The sequence below is a fragment of the Colletotrichum aenigma genome (assembly GCF_013390185.1).
Source record: "Colletotrichum aenigma strain Cg56 chromosome Unknown KSG_Cg56_contig08, whole genome shotgun sequence".
NCBI lineage: Eukaryota > Fungi > Ascomycota > Sordariomycetes > Glomerellales > Glomerellaceae > Colletotrichum > Colletotrichum aenigma.
In genome coordinates, this window is record NW_023500914.1 from 1,793,121 (window position 1) to 1,806,268 (window position 13,148).

Below are 13,148 nucleotides of genomic sequence, written 5' to 3' on the forward strand. Positions count from 1 at the left end.
GCTGTAACGCACTGAAGCCCGCTGATGATGGGCATCCTGCCCAACTGCCGATCTCCGTGCTCATCTAGCTGCAAGTGGCTTGGTCGAAGCTCAAGCAAGACCACCTAGAAAAAAGCCGAGAACAAGCTTCCATCCCCTTGGCCGGGGCAACATCGGGATCCTTGCGTCTGCCAGTGACAGTGAAAAAGCTTCCCGAGAACGCGCCTTCGGTGTCTGCCGTTGTGGGTCGCCGGATCGATCCCGAAATTCCGCGCCGCATCCCGCGCAGAAGCTTCGGCATCGCAAATCGCACATCTCGCATCTGCAATATAGGCTTTGCGATTGGTTTGACTATCACTGGCAGCCAGCTATCTGCCTCCTTGCAAATACCGACACTGAAGTTGCCTCTGGAAGCTCACTGATGATGCTCTTTCTTGCCAGTGCGCCAAGCTATACTTTTGCTGCCCATGATCTATCACCCATGCCGGATGCACCCACCATCCTGAGGCCTGCAATGCCATGGACGCGCCCTATTTGCACACCTGCTGTCCATCTCACTGATAGCCCTTAATTTCCATCAAATACTTTGCAGTTGATCGCAGTGTGTAGACTGTTTGATGGCCACCAACATGCTAGCCATTCAGGTCGCCAAGTTCTTTGCTTCTCAAAAACCTCCCCTGGCACCAGCATTTACTAAACTCAAGCGTTCGCGCCCGTCCAGCACGGCTCTCATACCGGTCAACTGCGAACGGCCATTCTCTTTACACCGCAGCTTCAACTCATCGGTCACGATGAATCCCAAGTTGTTGAAGCCCCCTTGACACAATCGGCCACCTTTCTCGTCTTATCGGCCACAGATGAACCCGATGCCATCAAGAACATTCGATCCGCCGTCTCAAACATCTCGGACATAACCAAGAATATTTCGACCCGCTATCCGAGCGCCAATCTCTCTTGCACCGTCGGCATCGGCAGCAAAATCTGGGATAAGCTCACGCACCTGCCCCGACCGATGGAGTTGCGACCATTCAAAGAGATCCGGGGAGCTCAACACATTGCAGTATCGACACCAGGTGACTTGTTATTTCACATTCGATCAGGAAGGAGAGACATGTCCTTCGAGTTTGAGAGACAGCTCATGGATCTGCTAGGTGGTGCGGTCAAGACGGAAGACGAGACGGTTGGCTTTCGGTACTTTGATGCACGCGACGTGCTCGGTTTCGTCGACGGCACGGCTAACCCCGTCGGATCAGACGTCTCTGAAGCTGTTGTCATCACTGAACAAGATGACAAGTCCAAGGCCGCGCCTGGAGGAAGTTATGTGGTAGTGCAGAAGTATCTCCACGATCTCAAGGCGTGGCGCAGCCTGTCTACGGAGAAGCAGGAAGCCGTCATCGGGCGAACGAAATTGGACAACATTGAGCTTCACGACGCTGAGGATGGACACCAGCAGTCTCACAAGAGCCTAGCAACCATTGAGGACGAAGACGGAAACGAGCATGAGATCCTCAGGGATAACATGCCTTTTGGATCTCCAGCTTCTGGAAAATTTGGCACCTACTTCATTGGATACTCCAAGAAGCTATGGGTCACGGAGAAGATGCTTGAGCGGATGTTCATTGGCAATCCGCCCGGGCTGCATGACAGGATATTGGACTTTTCGAAAGCAGTCACGGGTTGTACGTTTTTTGTGCCATCGGCCAAATTATTGGAGAGCCTTGGTGATGATTGGCGAGGGTCTGGGTCTAATGCCGGTTCGGTGGATCGCGAGGACTCACTGGTGGGATGACAGAACAAGGGTCTTTAGGATTAAGGGTTGCGGTCGTTGGTGGGACGGCAGATCAAAATGGTCGTTGCCAAGAAGTTTCAGACCATTGCGTCGTTTGTCTTGCCTCTGAACTGACGGGGGAGCCTGTTTTTTCACAGGTGATGAGTGGAATAATTGTGATCGGAACTCCCCCAAGAGCGGACTTCTAGTCCGTAGTCAACCTGCAGGCATGCTTGTATTTAAGCACGAATCAAGTGGCTTGTCGTGAGATGGAACATTTCCATTTTCCTGACTTCTCGCCCAACTTGTATGGAATCCACGGAACGCGAGGAAACAAAGGGATGCAATAGCCCATACGGAAAATTGTTTCTACTCTTCACACCGTCTTACACATATTGCCAAGCTTTCTACCAAATGGATTGAAACAAGGGTATACGAGCTATGAGGTGGGATTCAATGGGATTGCGCGGTGCTCTCCTTACTTTCACCACATTTGATTGCAACCTGCCACCTCCTCATAGCATATTTAAGTGAGTGGCTGCTTAGGTCCAGCAACTCGAAAATAGCTCTGCCTCAGCCGTTGCGCATATCCGAAACTACACTCTACAATTACTCTACTCCCTCAACATGGTGACCATGGCCATCGCCAAGTTCTTCCCCGTCGCAAATCTTGCCGGTCTCGCCACCGGACAGACTCTCAATATTCCGGCAAGAAGCGGCTCCATCATCTCCCTCCCTGCGCCCAGCGTAGTTTCCGGTTCAAAGGACATGGGGAACAAGGAATTCGACCGAGGACGCGCATGCGAGACTGACGTCGAGACACCGGGCGGCCATCCCGTCTTCATCCTGGACGACGGCGCGACACTCAGCAATGCCATCATTGGCATCGGTCAAGTTGAGGGTATCCACTGTAGAGGTGCCTGCACACTGAAGAACGTCTGGTTTCGTAAAGTCTGCGATGGTAAGCTACTTTTCAACAACACTCGGGAACCATGCCAGATGCCTGGTGCAAAAGCTGGCAAGAGGGCTGACGCAAACACTACAGATGCCATCACGCTCGTTGGAAACGGCGACATCCTCATCCAGGGAGGAGGTGCACAGTCCGCAGTCGAAAATGTTATCCTACACCAAGGCAAAGGGACTGTCACCATCAAGGACTTCACAGTGGTAGGATCGAACCGGCTTTACCGTGCTTGCGGTGACTGTGCAAACAACGGAGGGCCTCGCAATGTCGTCATTGAAAATGTTAAGGCGAACAACGTCAAGCTTTTCACCGGCATCAACTCCAACTTCGGGGACATTTCCACCGTGTCCAACTCATGCGGTGCAGCGGTGACGAAGGTGTGCCAGGAGTACAAGGGAGTCCAGAAGGGACAGGAGAGCTCGAAGGTGACGACTACGGCTAATTGCAAAGGTCAGACAGCTCTCGGCGCATGCTAGACATTTTGGAAGTATAGAAGTCGCAATGACAGTATATAATTTCGGCGAATATTCATTGCACACACTTGTTTGACGACATTCATTTACAGAAAAGGTTTGTGTTTTAGCGCGCAAGATTTCCTACGTGTTTCTTCCTTTCCGCTGGTCAAGATGTCGTTGTAGTTGTCGTCCCCATCATTCATATCCCTGCTCTTGTTTCTGCTGGGGAAAGATGCTCATGCCCAGATTTCCATACCATGTTCTTGCGAGACTAGACGTAATAAACGAAAACAGTAATCATAAAGGTAGCATCAGAGCTGCACCAGCCAGTGTATAAACACACACGACCATAATGACCAGGCCAGAGAATCCTGAGCCTTTCACTGTAGTCAATGCTGCGGCATTCGGTGTTCCTGTAGAGCCAGCTTGGCCTGTGGCTGTGCTTGGACCCCCTCCGGTTCCGGATCCTGTATTCTGAGCCTTGTTCACCAACGTCACCCCTGGTGTTACCACCAGCCCAACGAAACTCGAGCTTTCATCAGGCTCGATGGTGTAACTTTCGATGTGCCGGGTCATGGTGGACGCAATAATAGACGGAAATTGGCCACTGACCGTGCGGCCGTGATATGTGTATGTGTTGTCGATGAGGGTGTACACGTCATTATCGAGAATTATCTGACAGCCAGTGCTTGCAGTGTACCATTCTCGCGGGATGTAAGAGAAGCACCCCGATCCGAGTGGATTTGCCGTGTATCCGCTAAGAAGTTTGTTTTAGTACACAATGCTTGTCTATGACTGCCGTCCTAGCGATCGGTAACGGGTTCATAGTACCTTGGACAGCAGGCTACAGCGGTCTCGTGAGGCTCGATCGCGGACATAAACATGTTGGCTGCTGGCTGTATGCCAGGCTTCGCCTCTGATTGAGTGACGAAACGTGTTGTCGTGCTGTCAGACTCTATGAGAGTGAATGTCGGATCAGCATATATGCCGTCCAGGCTGTAAGATGTCCCATCGCCTCTGGCAGCAACGCCCACAGTTGTCCAATTTGAAGGGCAAATGGCCCCAGGGGAGTGATAGTAGAATGCGTTGCCTATCAGGGGGTTATCCCTTCGCGAGGCCCACTCCTCGTTCATCTTTGTAGCAGATGGCACGCATTCGTCGAAAGGATCGCCCGTTAACAGGGTTGCACAATCTTCTGTCCAGTAGGGTATGCCAGCCGCGGCTTGGTAAGATTGAGCCAGGTATGGAGGATGCGTAATCGTCGCGCATGCTGAGGGCGCGGTCCATGTTGTCGTCAAGGGCCCAACGTTGACGAAAGTGACTTGCGAAATCGTTGACGTTGGCATGATGGCGTGAGAGTTATCAGCAAAATGGGATTATATTCATGAAGTGGGCTTTTGTGGGAACACAGCCACTTTAAAGCTTGTGTGTTGGATGTGGTTGCCTAGACGTTGGTGTGATGCCGTCATGCGGCGCAGTCCAGTGACCGTGAAGAATAACAGTGAAGTTGACATCTATGTCTGAGAAGCGCCAGGGTGCAATTGCCACCCTATTGCTGGAACTTCTAACGTGTTAATTTAAGCTGGGCGAATAGCAGACCTACTACAGCATCCCATGACAATTAACAGGGCCATCCTCCTCATCCATGTCATTACGACGGTAGGGCAATCGACCACCACTTCTTCATCTGGGGAATATCCTTTTGATCTTAAGCAAAAACGAGCCTGACATTTCTAAAGGCTGTGTTCGCGTCAAGAACCATTTAAAAATCCTGCACGGAATGCTGCTCCGGACTCGCGGTTGCCTTTAATGAGAGTTGAACACGGTCGTGATAAGTCACTCCCGCCATCAAGATGTCGGCCCTCACGGCCAGGCCAACGCAGTCGACACGTAGTGTGAGCATAAAGACAGTCGCCGGAAATCTCTGTAAGATGCCAACAAACAGGATTTCAAATAGGTGCATCAATGATCAGGTAATACTTCCATTACGCCTTCACAGCATGCGTTGAACATGGGCAATGTCTATCTCCAAAGCATCTGAGCTATACAAATGCCATCAATTCTAGAGCAGTCTAAAATAGCTAAAGAAGTAAGCAAAACAAAACGGATTATTGAATGACAACCTCCCTCTTATCACCGACCATTTCGTAGTCGGGAACCATGAAAACGCGGGGTCGGGTTCTCATGCCTGCTTCGGCGACAGCTGCCTGTCCCACATACCTGCTTACCTATTTGGGTAGCGCATACCTACACCGCCGAATCGGCTTCTCTTTCTCTTCTGGGACGCATCTAGGCAATGCGATGCTCATCTAGACGATGAAGTGAAACTCTTCAGTATGGTTGCAGTAACCAGCTTCCAATTCCGTAATGTACCTATTTTATGCTTGCCTTTTTTGAACTGCTTCTATCAGACACCATGACTTGTCTGAAACGTCAAGATAGGACCAGACAAAGAGGACATTGGGCGGAAGGGGCGGTTGGAAGGAAACAAGCTGAATGTAGTATTTAAGACGTCTGAGATCCGTCTACGAAGTCTGTCAAAACCTCAGATCAATCAGAGAAACCATCAAGCCATCCTCATTCATCATCATCCTTCTCTATCAATTTACCTCTTTTACGGTTCAAACCACCCGATCTACAACGCATATCTATTCTTCTATCAGCAGCAAACATGTCAGACAAGGGTGCCACTCTCGATATGTCCTTGTTCTTCGGAACTCCTGAAGAGAAGAAATACTTTTGCACCGAGCTCCTCCGCCTACTGAAGTTGAGAGGTGGCGTCAAGATCCAGAACCACAGCATTCCGGACGAAGACATTCACACGCTCTTGAACATGGTACGTTTATACTATCTTAATAGAATCGTATCGGACTGACTTGAGAAAACGTCCAGAGCCGTAAATTCTTTGCTCTGCCTCTCGAGACCAAGATGGAGGCCAAGCACCCTCCCCAAGCCAACCCCAACCGTGGGTACAGCTTCATTGGCCAGGAGAATGTCGCCAACATTAGCGGCTATGAGAAGGGTCTTGGCCCCGGAAAGACTCGCGATATTAAGGTCGGTCTACGAGTATCTCTCGTTTCACACCAACGATCGCTGACACGCACCAGGAAACCTTCGACATGGGCAGCGCCCAAGATGACCTCGTCGACAACCTTTGGATCCCGGAAGAGAGCCTCCCAGGTTTCTGTGGCTTCATGGAATCCTTCTACGAGAAGGCCTTCAAGACGGAAATGCAGCTCCTCTCCGCCCTCGCCATCGCTCTCGGCGTTTCCGAAGACCATATGAAGACGCTCCACAACCGCGCCGAGAACGAGTTCCGTCTGCTCCACTACCCGGCCATCCCGGCCACAGAACTTGCGGACGGCACCGCCACCCGCATCGCCGAGCACACCGACTTCGGCACCATCACCATGCTCTTCCAAGACTCTGTGGGCGGTCTTCAGGTCGAGGACCAGACCCAGCCCGGTGTCTTCCGCAGTGTCGAATCAGAGAAGCCCACCGACATTATCCTCAACATTGGCGACTCGCTTCAGCGTCTTACCAACGACACCTTCCGCGCGGCTTGCCACCGAGTCACTTATCCGCCTGCCATCAAGGCCGGAGACAACGTCCAGATTCCGGAGCGATACTCAATCGCTTACTTTGTCAAGCCTAACCGCCACGCGTCGTTGCTACCGTTGAAAGAGTTCATCACTGATGCGACACCTTGTCGATACGAAGATATCACTGCTTGGGAGTGGAACAATCGCAGAATCACCAAGCTGTTTGGATGAGTCGGAATGTTGTTAGCGTACTTTGGGCATTGGGCTTTCCTTCTTCTGTTTTCCATTTTCCGCCAGGGGAGTTTGAATGCGTTTGAAATCCAGAATCAGATTGTAGCAAGCCAATCAAAGATTGTATACATTATCACCACGGAGAATCGACCAAAATATGGGATGACATGCATGCACCGGTGTCTTGGTCAAGTCTTTGGGTTGTGGGGCTTGTCCTGTGCTCCTCGGGAACGCTTGCCTCCCCTGAATTACTGCAAGGGGTCAAGCACGGTTCTGATAGAGGACCGAGGTCGCGACAAGTTCGAGATGATATCGCGGGGTCGCAGGCAGAATTTCGGAGCAATCACTGAATGTTATCGGTGATTTGTAGTCTTCGATATCGTTGAAGGCCTTCCTAGGTGTCTCGGGCTCTGCGGGATCTCAAAGGGTCGCCGAGGAGCTGGACTACTCCGATGACTACCAGGCAGGCCGATGTGACAAGACGCACATCCATATATACCTCGAAATTGCACCTCTGTCCATCTGTCTTGCCGTGCAGGATTCCGAGCCGCTCGCATTTCATTCCGGAATGTTGGGAACACCGCGTCAAAGTCGTCCCAGAGGCGGAAGTTCATTGTCCCCTCGGCGCCCCGAGCCCCTGAGCTTCGACAGCGTCGTGCGCACTGACAGCCCAACTTCAACCCCTTGCCCTTTCTAGACAACCTCAGTGAATTCGCGCTTTTTGGCGAAATATGTTCATGAGTCGACATGCAGAGCTATGACCAATGAGAACATCCGAGATCCCCTCGCTTGCCATGCTAGACATTTTAGCATGTCGCCATCTGTCAGCAGTGACGCGCTAAAATCAACGGCGTTGATGCTAAGCAAGACTATTGTCAGCCTCGTCGCAGAGTCTATGCAGAAACAGGCTCTCAGGAATCGTCGACCACGTGTGATTGTATAGCCCCAATTGAGTCGGCATTTGTGGCCATGAAACCAAACATGGCTACAATCAGTACCTCGAAATATGGACGATGTCACGATAAGAAAACAAAATCCGGTGGGATAGAGTTCAACGGCCCGATTGACGGAAATCTCATGTCTAAATGGAGGCCACTTTGACTACGAAACTTTTCCTCATATCCAGAAAGTCTATGTTGTTCAGTACCCCGCGGCAGTTCGAAGGCAGGATCGCCCCTATCTCTACGAGACAACCTGCCCACCGCTGAACGCGCCAACAAGAGGACTGTGACAGGTGATCTCCTTTCCGTGTTACTGGCTCGCAGTCCGTGAGACAATCTCCTTTCGCATTCAACCGCCTCTTCTGGACACGGCTCGGGTGTTCAACAGCCCCCAGTGTCGAACTGGGCCGGTGGCACCGCGCAGATCTCCATGTAAACGCGCCGCGCGTTTTGGACATACGCCAACAACCATGTGGACGTCCGTTCCCATTTCGCTTTCGTAATGTTGTTTTCTTAAATGGGACGGCAGTGCCACCAAACAGCTAATCCCTCGTTCTGCTGTGGAAGCTTGCTGCTGCTCATGTGTTCTATTCCTTCTGCTTCTCCCAATGCCCTCGCCGTCTGGTGGTCAGCGGCTTTTCTTGTGCGTTTCAAGAAATGTTCACCAACGCCGGAAACCGTCAGTATGACCTCTTGGTGCTTCTGCTTTTGTCTTTGGTACATTTGACCTCTTCGTCTGAGACGACAAGCATCACCAGTCTGATTTCCCAAGTACCAAACTGCGCGGTAAGTCTGAATTTTTTCTGTTACTGACGATATAAGCTTGCTGACAGCGGTTCGTCCGAACAGCTGAGTTGTGTTACGGATGGACTTATCAAGGGGGGCTGCAAATTGACTTCAGTCCCAATTCTTACCGATTGTCTCTGCCCGAACATCGATCTTCAGGCGTCTCTTTCTACCTGTGTGCAACATAGCTGCTTCTTCACCGACCAGACTCGTGGGTATTCAATGAGCACCCGAGGGATGTCATGAAGATTGACCATGACCAGGTGCCGCCCAGCTCCAGACCGACCTATGCGTCGCGTATCCGAAACCATCGAGAAGCAAAGAAGCGAAGGATGTCGCCATTGCCCTCTCGGTTATCACCTTTCCGATCGTCGCGTTGCGATGCCTCGCCAGATGGCTCGTCACACGAAAGATGTGGTGGGATGACTACATGGTCATTGTTGCCACGCTCCTGCTGGCCGTGATGGCTGGTGTACAGATCGCGGGCACTGAGCTTGGTTTCGGACTACACTACTGGAACGTTCAGCCTTCGAACAGCGTCACGCTCATTCAGCTCTTTTACGCCGGGCAGCAACTTTACATCCTTGTCCAGCTTTTCGCTAAGATATCCATCCTGCTTCTATTCGATCGACTATTCTCATCATCTCGCTGGTTCCACAACACGATCCGATGGTTCATTCTGTTCTTGGTTCTGCACGGAGTCATCTACATGTTTCTCATCATCTTCGAGTGCACGCCGATCTCCTCGATCTGGGATCTCAGCAACCCCGACCGCACCTGCAAGGACATCACGGCGATTGTGTATAGCGGGGCGGCCTTTAGCATCATTGAAGACTTTGGGATCCTCTTGCTCCCGGTGCCTGAATTGCTCAAGCTGCAGCTCAGCACGAAGAAGAAGGTTGGACTGGGTCTCATCTTCAGCTTAGGATCATTGTGAGTCTTCATCTTGTCATCCCCTCAACATGGCTAGTTTCTTCTACTTACACGGTTTTCAGTGCTTGCATAACAAGTATGGTGAGACTCAAGTTTCTCATCAAATTCTCAGCAACCTACGACGTCACTTGGGATAATGTTGACGTGGTCATCTGGTCGCTGATTGAGGTGTTTTGTGCTATCCTGTGCGCGAGTCTCCCTGCTCTGCGACCACTGCTGAAAACCATAAGTACGAAGATCTCCAGGAAGGGAACTAGTGAGGCGGCTCCGCTGAGACGATCGATTTACTACAGGAAACAACACTTCGAAGAGATCACTGGAACTACTCGATCAACCGGAACCGAGCTTTCACTGTCGCCAGTCGATACAAGTATTGGCGATGAAATAGCGAGAGAACTCGACTGGTGGGACAGGCTTAGTCTCAAGGGCAGTCTTGGCCCTTCAAATAAAGTATGAGCGTTTGAGTTTTGTTTTTTTGCAGGTTCTAGAAATATCCCTGGCTTTGGTCGGTGAACGTGACTGGATGAGATTTCAATGTGGCATGCAAGTTGCGAGTCGGGTTGGTTCCCTCTTCGCCTGGTGGCTGGACCATTGTACCCGCAGTTGAATTGATCATGTTCACGTATTCTCTCCCGTGACATTCACATGACCATGAGTGTGGGTGTCTTCGCCATTGAGTCCCAGATCGAGTGACATATGAGCAACATCTAATTCGACGTCTCACAAAGAAAGTGGATCCATCGTCATGCTCGTCGCGGAGGCCTTCCCAGCTTGACTCACAACGGGGCGATAACTGTCAGATAACCATATCATGCATTTCTCCATGCGATGCGGGGTAAATAATCGGGTTCTCAATTGGCTTGCCTTATCAGCTTCAACCTTGTCAGGAACCAAGCCGTCGTGGCCGAAGATACGCGACTTGTCTAAAACAGACCTCTGCCCGCTTAGGATAGAGATCCCGAACCCTTCTTGTTTTGCTCATTCTCGATGTCCTTCAATATACCATCCGACGCAAACATGAAAAGTCCCAAAACCAAGAACTCGCACACTTTCGAGGGCTGCAAGACGTGCAGGAGACGTCACTTGAAGTGCGATCAGACATTGCCGAGGTGTAAAAGATGTAAGCTGTCTGGACTTTCCTGTGACTTTAGGCCAGCCCTGCGGTGGTTTGTCAGTACGGGGCCCGACGCAGGCAGTGCATCTGCCCAGAACGCAGATGAGAACACTGGACAATTCTCAAGACGACACCTGTTCAGTGGTGAGTCATGACTCACCTTGATGGATTGAGGGGACTTCAGAATGACAAATTCTTAGAATCATCGAGGAAATCAATGAGCTCTGCCATGGTGGCCCATATGCCGTCGACAATAACGTCGGCACTCAATAAAATCGATGAGAAGGCAAGGAATGCTGAATCACACGCCGAGGAAGTTGCTGTGGGACCTTTTGGGGTGTTCTCAGGATTCCCATCAGTTCAAGAGGGCGCTCCCAGTGTCGAAAATACAGTAATGACATCCCCTACGGCAACCACATGCAGATCGGCATCAATCGCAGAAGCTTCATTTGTGTCCCCCATTACTACAATGTCTTCCTCTATGCCTACTTACTGTGATGAGACGGAACCCCAAATGGATACAGGTGACGTCGCTTCGATCAACAATGCAGACTCGGTGGACGATAGCGCTGGCATGTCCAATGCGTTGGACGATCTCTTCTCGACATCACTGGACTTCCTGCAATGGGGAGACCTGTTTACGTGGGACATCGAAGTGCCAGGGCTTGAGTCAGGCCCTTTGCCCATGGGCAGTATTGAAGGCCATGATCTGACCAACCACCCATCGGGGCCATGGAGTACTGGAAACACCGGAGACATTCATGGTCACGGTGGGGATACAGTTCCTGATGGAACTGACGCGGATTTGGAAGGCATGGCTTGGCCTGAGGTTGACTGGATCGTCGACGCTCCAGCGCTGCTCAAACACTTCAATGAAGAGGTCATCAACCAGATGGGTTCCTTACCGATCAACGAAAAGTCCGGTTGGAGGATTCTCAACGTACCCTCCGCCATTCTCACTCTCAGCCACATTACCATGTTTGGCGTGGATAAGAAAGAAATCAGACATGCGAGCCTTGCAAATCTGTATGGCCTACTCGCCGTGTCAGCATTCCATTTGTCCCTTAACCCCGGTGCCTTTCCGGCGTTAAGCAGACCTGGTGACTACTGGCACTTCCTGTCGGACCGGACATATGAGGCCGCCAAGATACACCTGAAAATCAGTCTTGAGAGCGAAATCAGTCGAAATTCTCTCAGTAAGGCCAAGTATAAGGAGCAGCTCATGGCCGTAGGAGCAGTCCTAGCAAGCGCCGTAAGTATTCTTTAAGCGCGGCACTTCTTGATGACCGTTCACTAACATCTAAATGTCCCTCTAGTTATTATCCGGTAATGAGGCCGAGTCGCACAAATATCTCGTGGAGATGGAACGACTGATCAGAGTCAGAGGCTTGACGAAACCAAAGCTTTCCCGTCGGGCGCGCCTTTTTCACAACATCTATGCATGGATGAGGATAGTCTCTGAGAGTACGAAAGTACTCCATGACGAAAGCCAAATCTCACTCAAGCCACTGAAACTAGCCAGCACGGGGCTGAACACGCCGGACGATGATGACTCGGGAACGTCACGGTCTCGACAAGCGGGATCTTTGCACAACATCAATCCAGACAGCACTCTGGACAGTTTCTTGCACTTAGAGCAGTTCCAGTTGCAGTCTGACTCCGAGAGCCGTGGCCGCAGACATGACGATACCCGAGACATCCACCTAGTCAGCTCACTCAATTGTCGCGAGGACATGCACATGCGGATATACGGCGTCCCAGAGACCTGGCTGCGGCTTGCGTCCCAGGTTACTCGGCTCGCCAATGTCATGGATAACCTGTCACCGTCGCAGGGCAAATCAGATGCGGAGACCTTGGCATCGCTCCAGCCTAAGGCGGCGTATCTTGAAGAAGCCGTGTGCTCGTTCAAAGCGCGGTATCAATCTGCAGCTCAGACAGAGTCCAATCAAAGCCGGCCTCACATCCACATGGCACGCGCTCTAAGCGCGGCTCTGGTGATTTTCTTCTATCGACGGATCCGGAACATTCATCCAATGATGCTCCAAGATAGCGTGAATCAGGTGATGGACTCCCTACACATATTTGATGAGGCTTTGCAGAAGCATGGACTAGTCGGACCCGGAACCGCTTGGCCGGCTTTCATCGCCGGGGCAGAGGCGACAGGAGCGGAGCAACGCAAAAGCTTTGAAGCTTGGCTAAGCAGAGCGAATGCGAAGTCTGGATGGAAAGGCTATGGTGTTTCTAAGGAAGTTTTGAAAGAAGTCTGGAGACAGCGGGATGCTGCTGGGGGCGTGAGAGCATCGCCGACATGGGTTGATGTTTGCAGGCAGATGCGCCGATGGCCACTTCTGTGCTGATGCGTGACCAATACAACGATGGCCTTGCCGTAACCTGGTTTAACTTTGCTTATTTAAAAAAAATGTCTATGTATGAGT

General features: G+C 51.3%; 5 protein-coding genes across 5 annotated transcripts; 4 read left to right on the forward strand and 1 right to left on the reverse strand.

Annotated features, from left to right (window-relative positions):
• Nucleotides 1-1,090: 1,090 nt before the first annotated feature.
• plyE-2 (putative pectate lyase E) lies at nucleotides 1,091-3,187 on the forward strand (the record flags this gene model as incomplete). Its single annotated transcript, XM_037327258.1, has 3 exons — nucleotides 1,091-1,658; nucleotides 2,325-2,708; nucleotides 2,793-3,187. 3 exons carry the CDS (start codon nucleotides 1,091-1,093, stop codon nucleotides 3,185-3,187), a joined length of 1,347 nt encoding a protein of 448 aa, XP_037174448.1.
• Nucleotides 3,188-3,955: 768 nt separating this feature from the next.
• On the reverse strand, nucleotides 3,956-4,512 carry CGCA056_v012015 (uncharacterized protein; the record flags this gene model as incomplete). Its single annotated transcript, XM_037327259.1, has 2 exons — nucleotides 3,956-3,961; nucleotides 4,015-4,512. 2 exons carry the CDS (start codon nucleotides 4,510-4,512, stop codon nucleotides 3,956-3,958), a joined length of 504 nt encoding a protein of 167 aa, XP_037174447.1.
• Nucleotides 4,513-5,837: 1,325 nt separating this feature from the next.
• Nucleotides 5,838-6,939, forward strand: gloF (2-oxoglutarate-dependent dioxygenase gloF; the record flags this gene model as incomplete). Its single annotated transcript, XM_037327260.1, has 3 exons — nucleotides 5,838-6,002; nucleotides 6,059-6,220; nucleotides 6,274-6,939. 3 exons carry the CDS (start codon nucleotides 5,838-5,840, stop codon nucleotides 6,937-6,939), a joined length of 993 nt encoding a protein of 330 aa, XP_037174446.1.
• A 1,598-nt stretch (nucleotides 6,940-8,537) lies between these two features.
• On the forward strand, nucleotides 8,538-10,055 carry SAT4-9 (Satratoxin biosynthesis SC1 cluster protein 4; the record flags this gene model as incomplete). Its single annotated transcript, XM_037327261.1, has 4 exons — nucleotides 8,538-8,666; nucleotides 8,730-8,877; nucleotides 8,930-9,599; nucleotides 9,662-10,055. 4 exons carry the CDS (start codon nucleotides 8,538-8,540, stop codon nucleotides 10,053-10,055), a joined length of 1,341 nt encoding a protein of 446 aa, XP_037174445.1.
• A 1,127-nt stretch (nucleotides 10,056-11,182) lies between these two features.
• On the forward strand, nucleotides 11,183-13,070 carry CGCA056_v012018 (Arginine metabolism regulation protein II; the record flags this gene model as incomplete). Its single annotated transcript, XM_037327262.1, has 2 exons — nucleotides 11,183-11,965; nucleotides 12,030-13,070. 2 exons carry the CDS (start codon nucleotides 11,183-11,185, stop codon nucleotides 13,068-13,070), a joined length of 1,824 nt encoding a protein of 607 aa, XP_037174440.1.
• Between the last annotated feature and the right edge of the window lie 78 nt (nucleotides 13,071-13,148).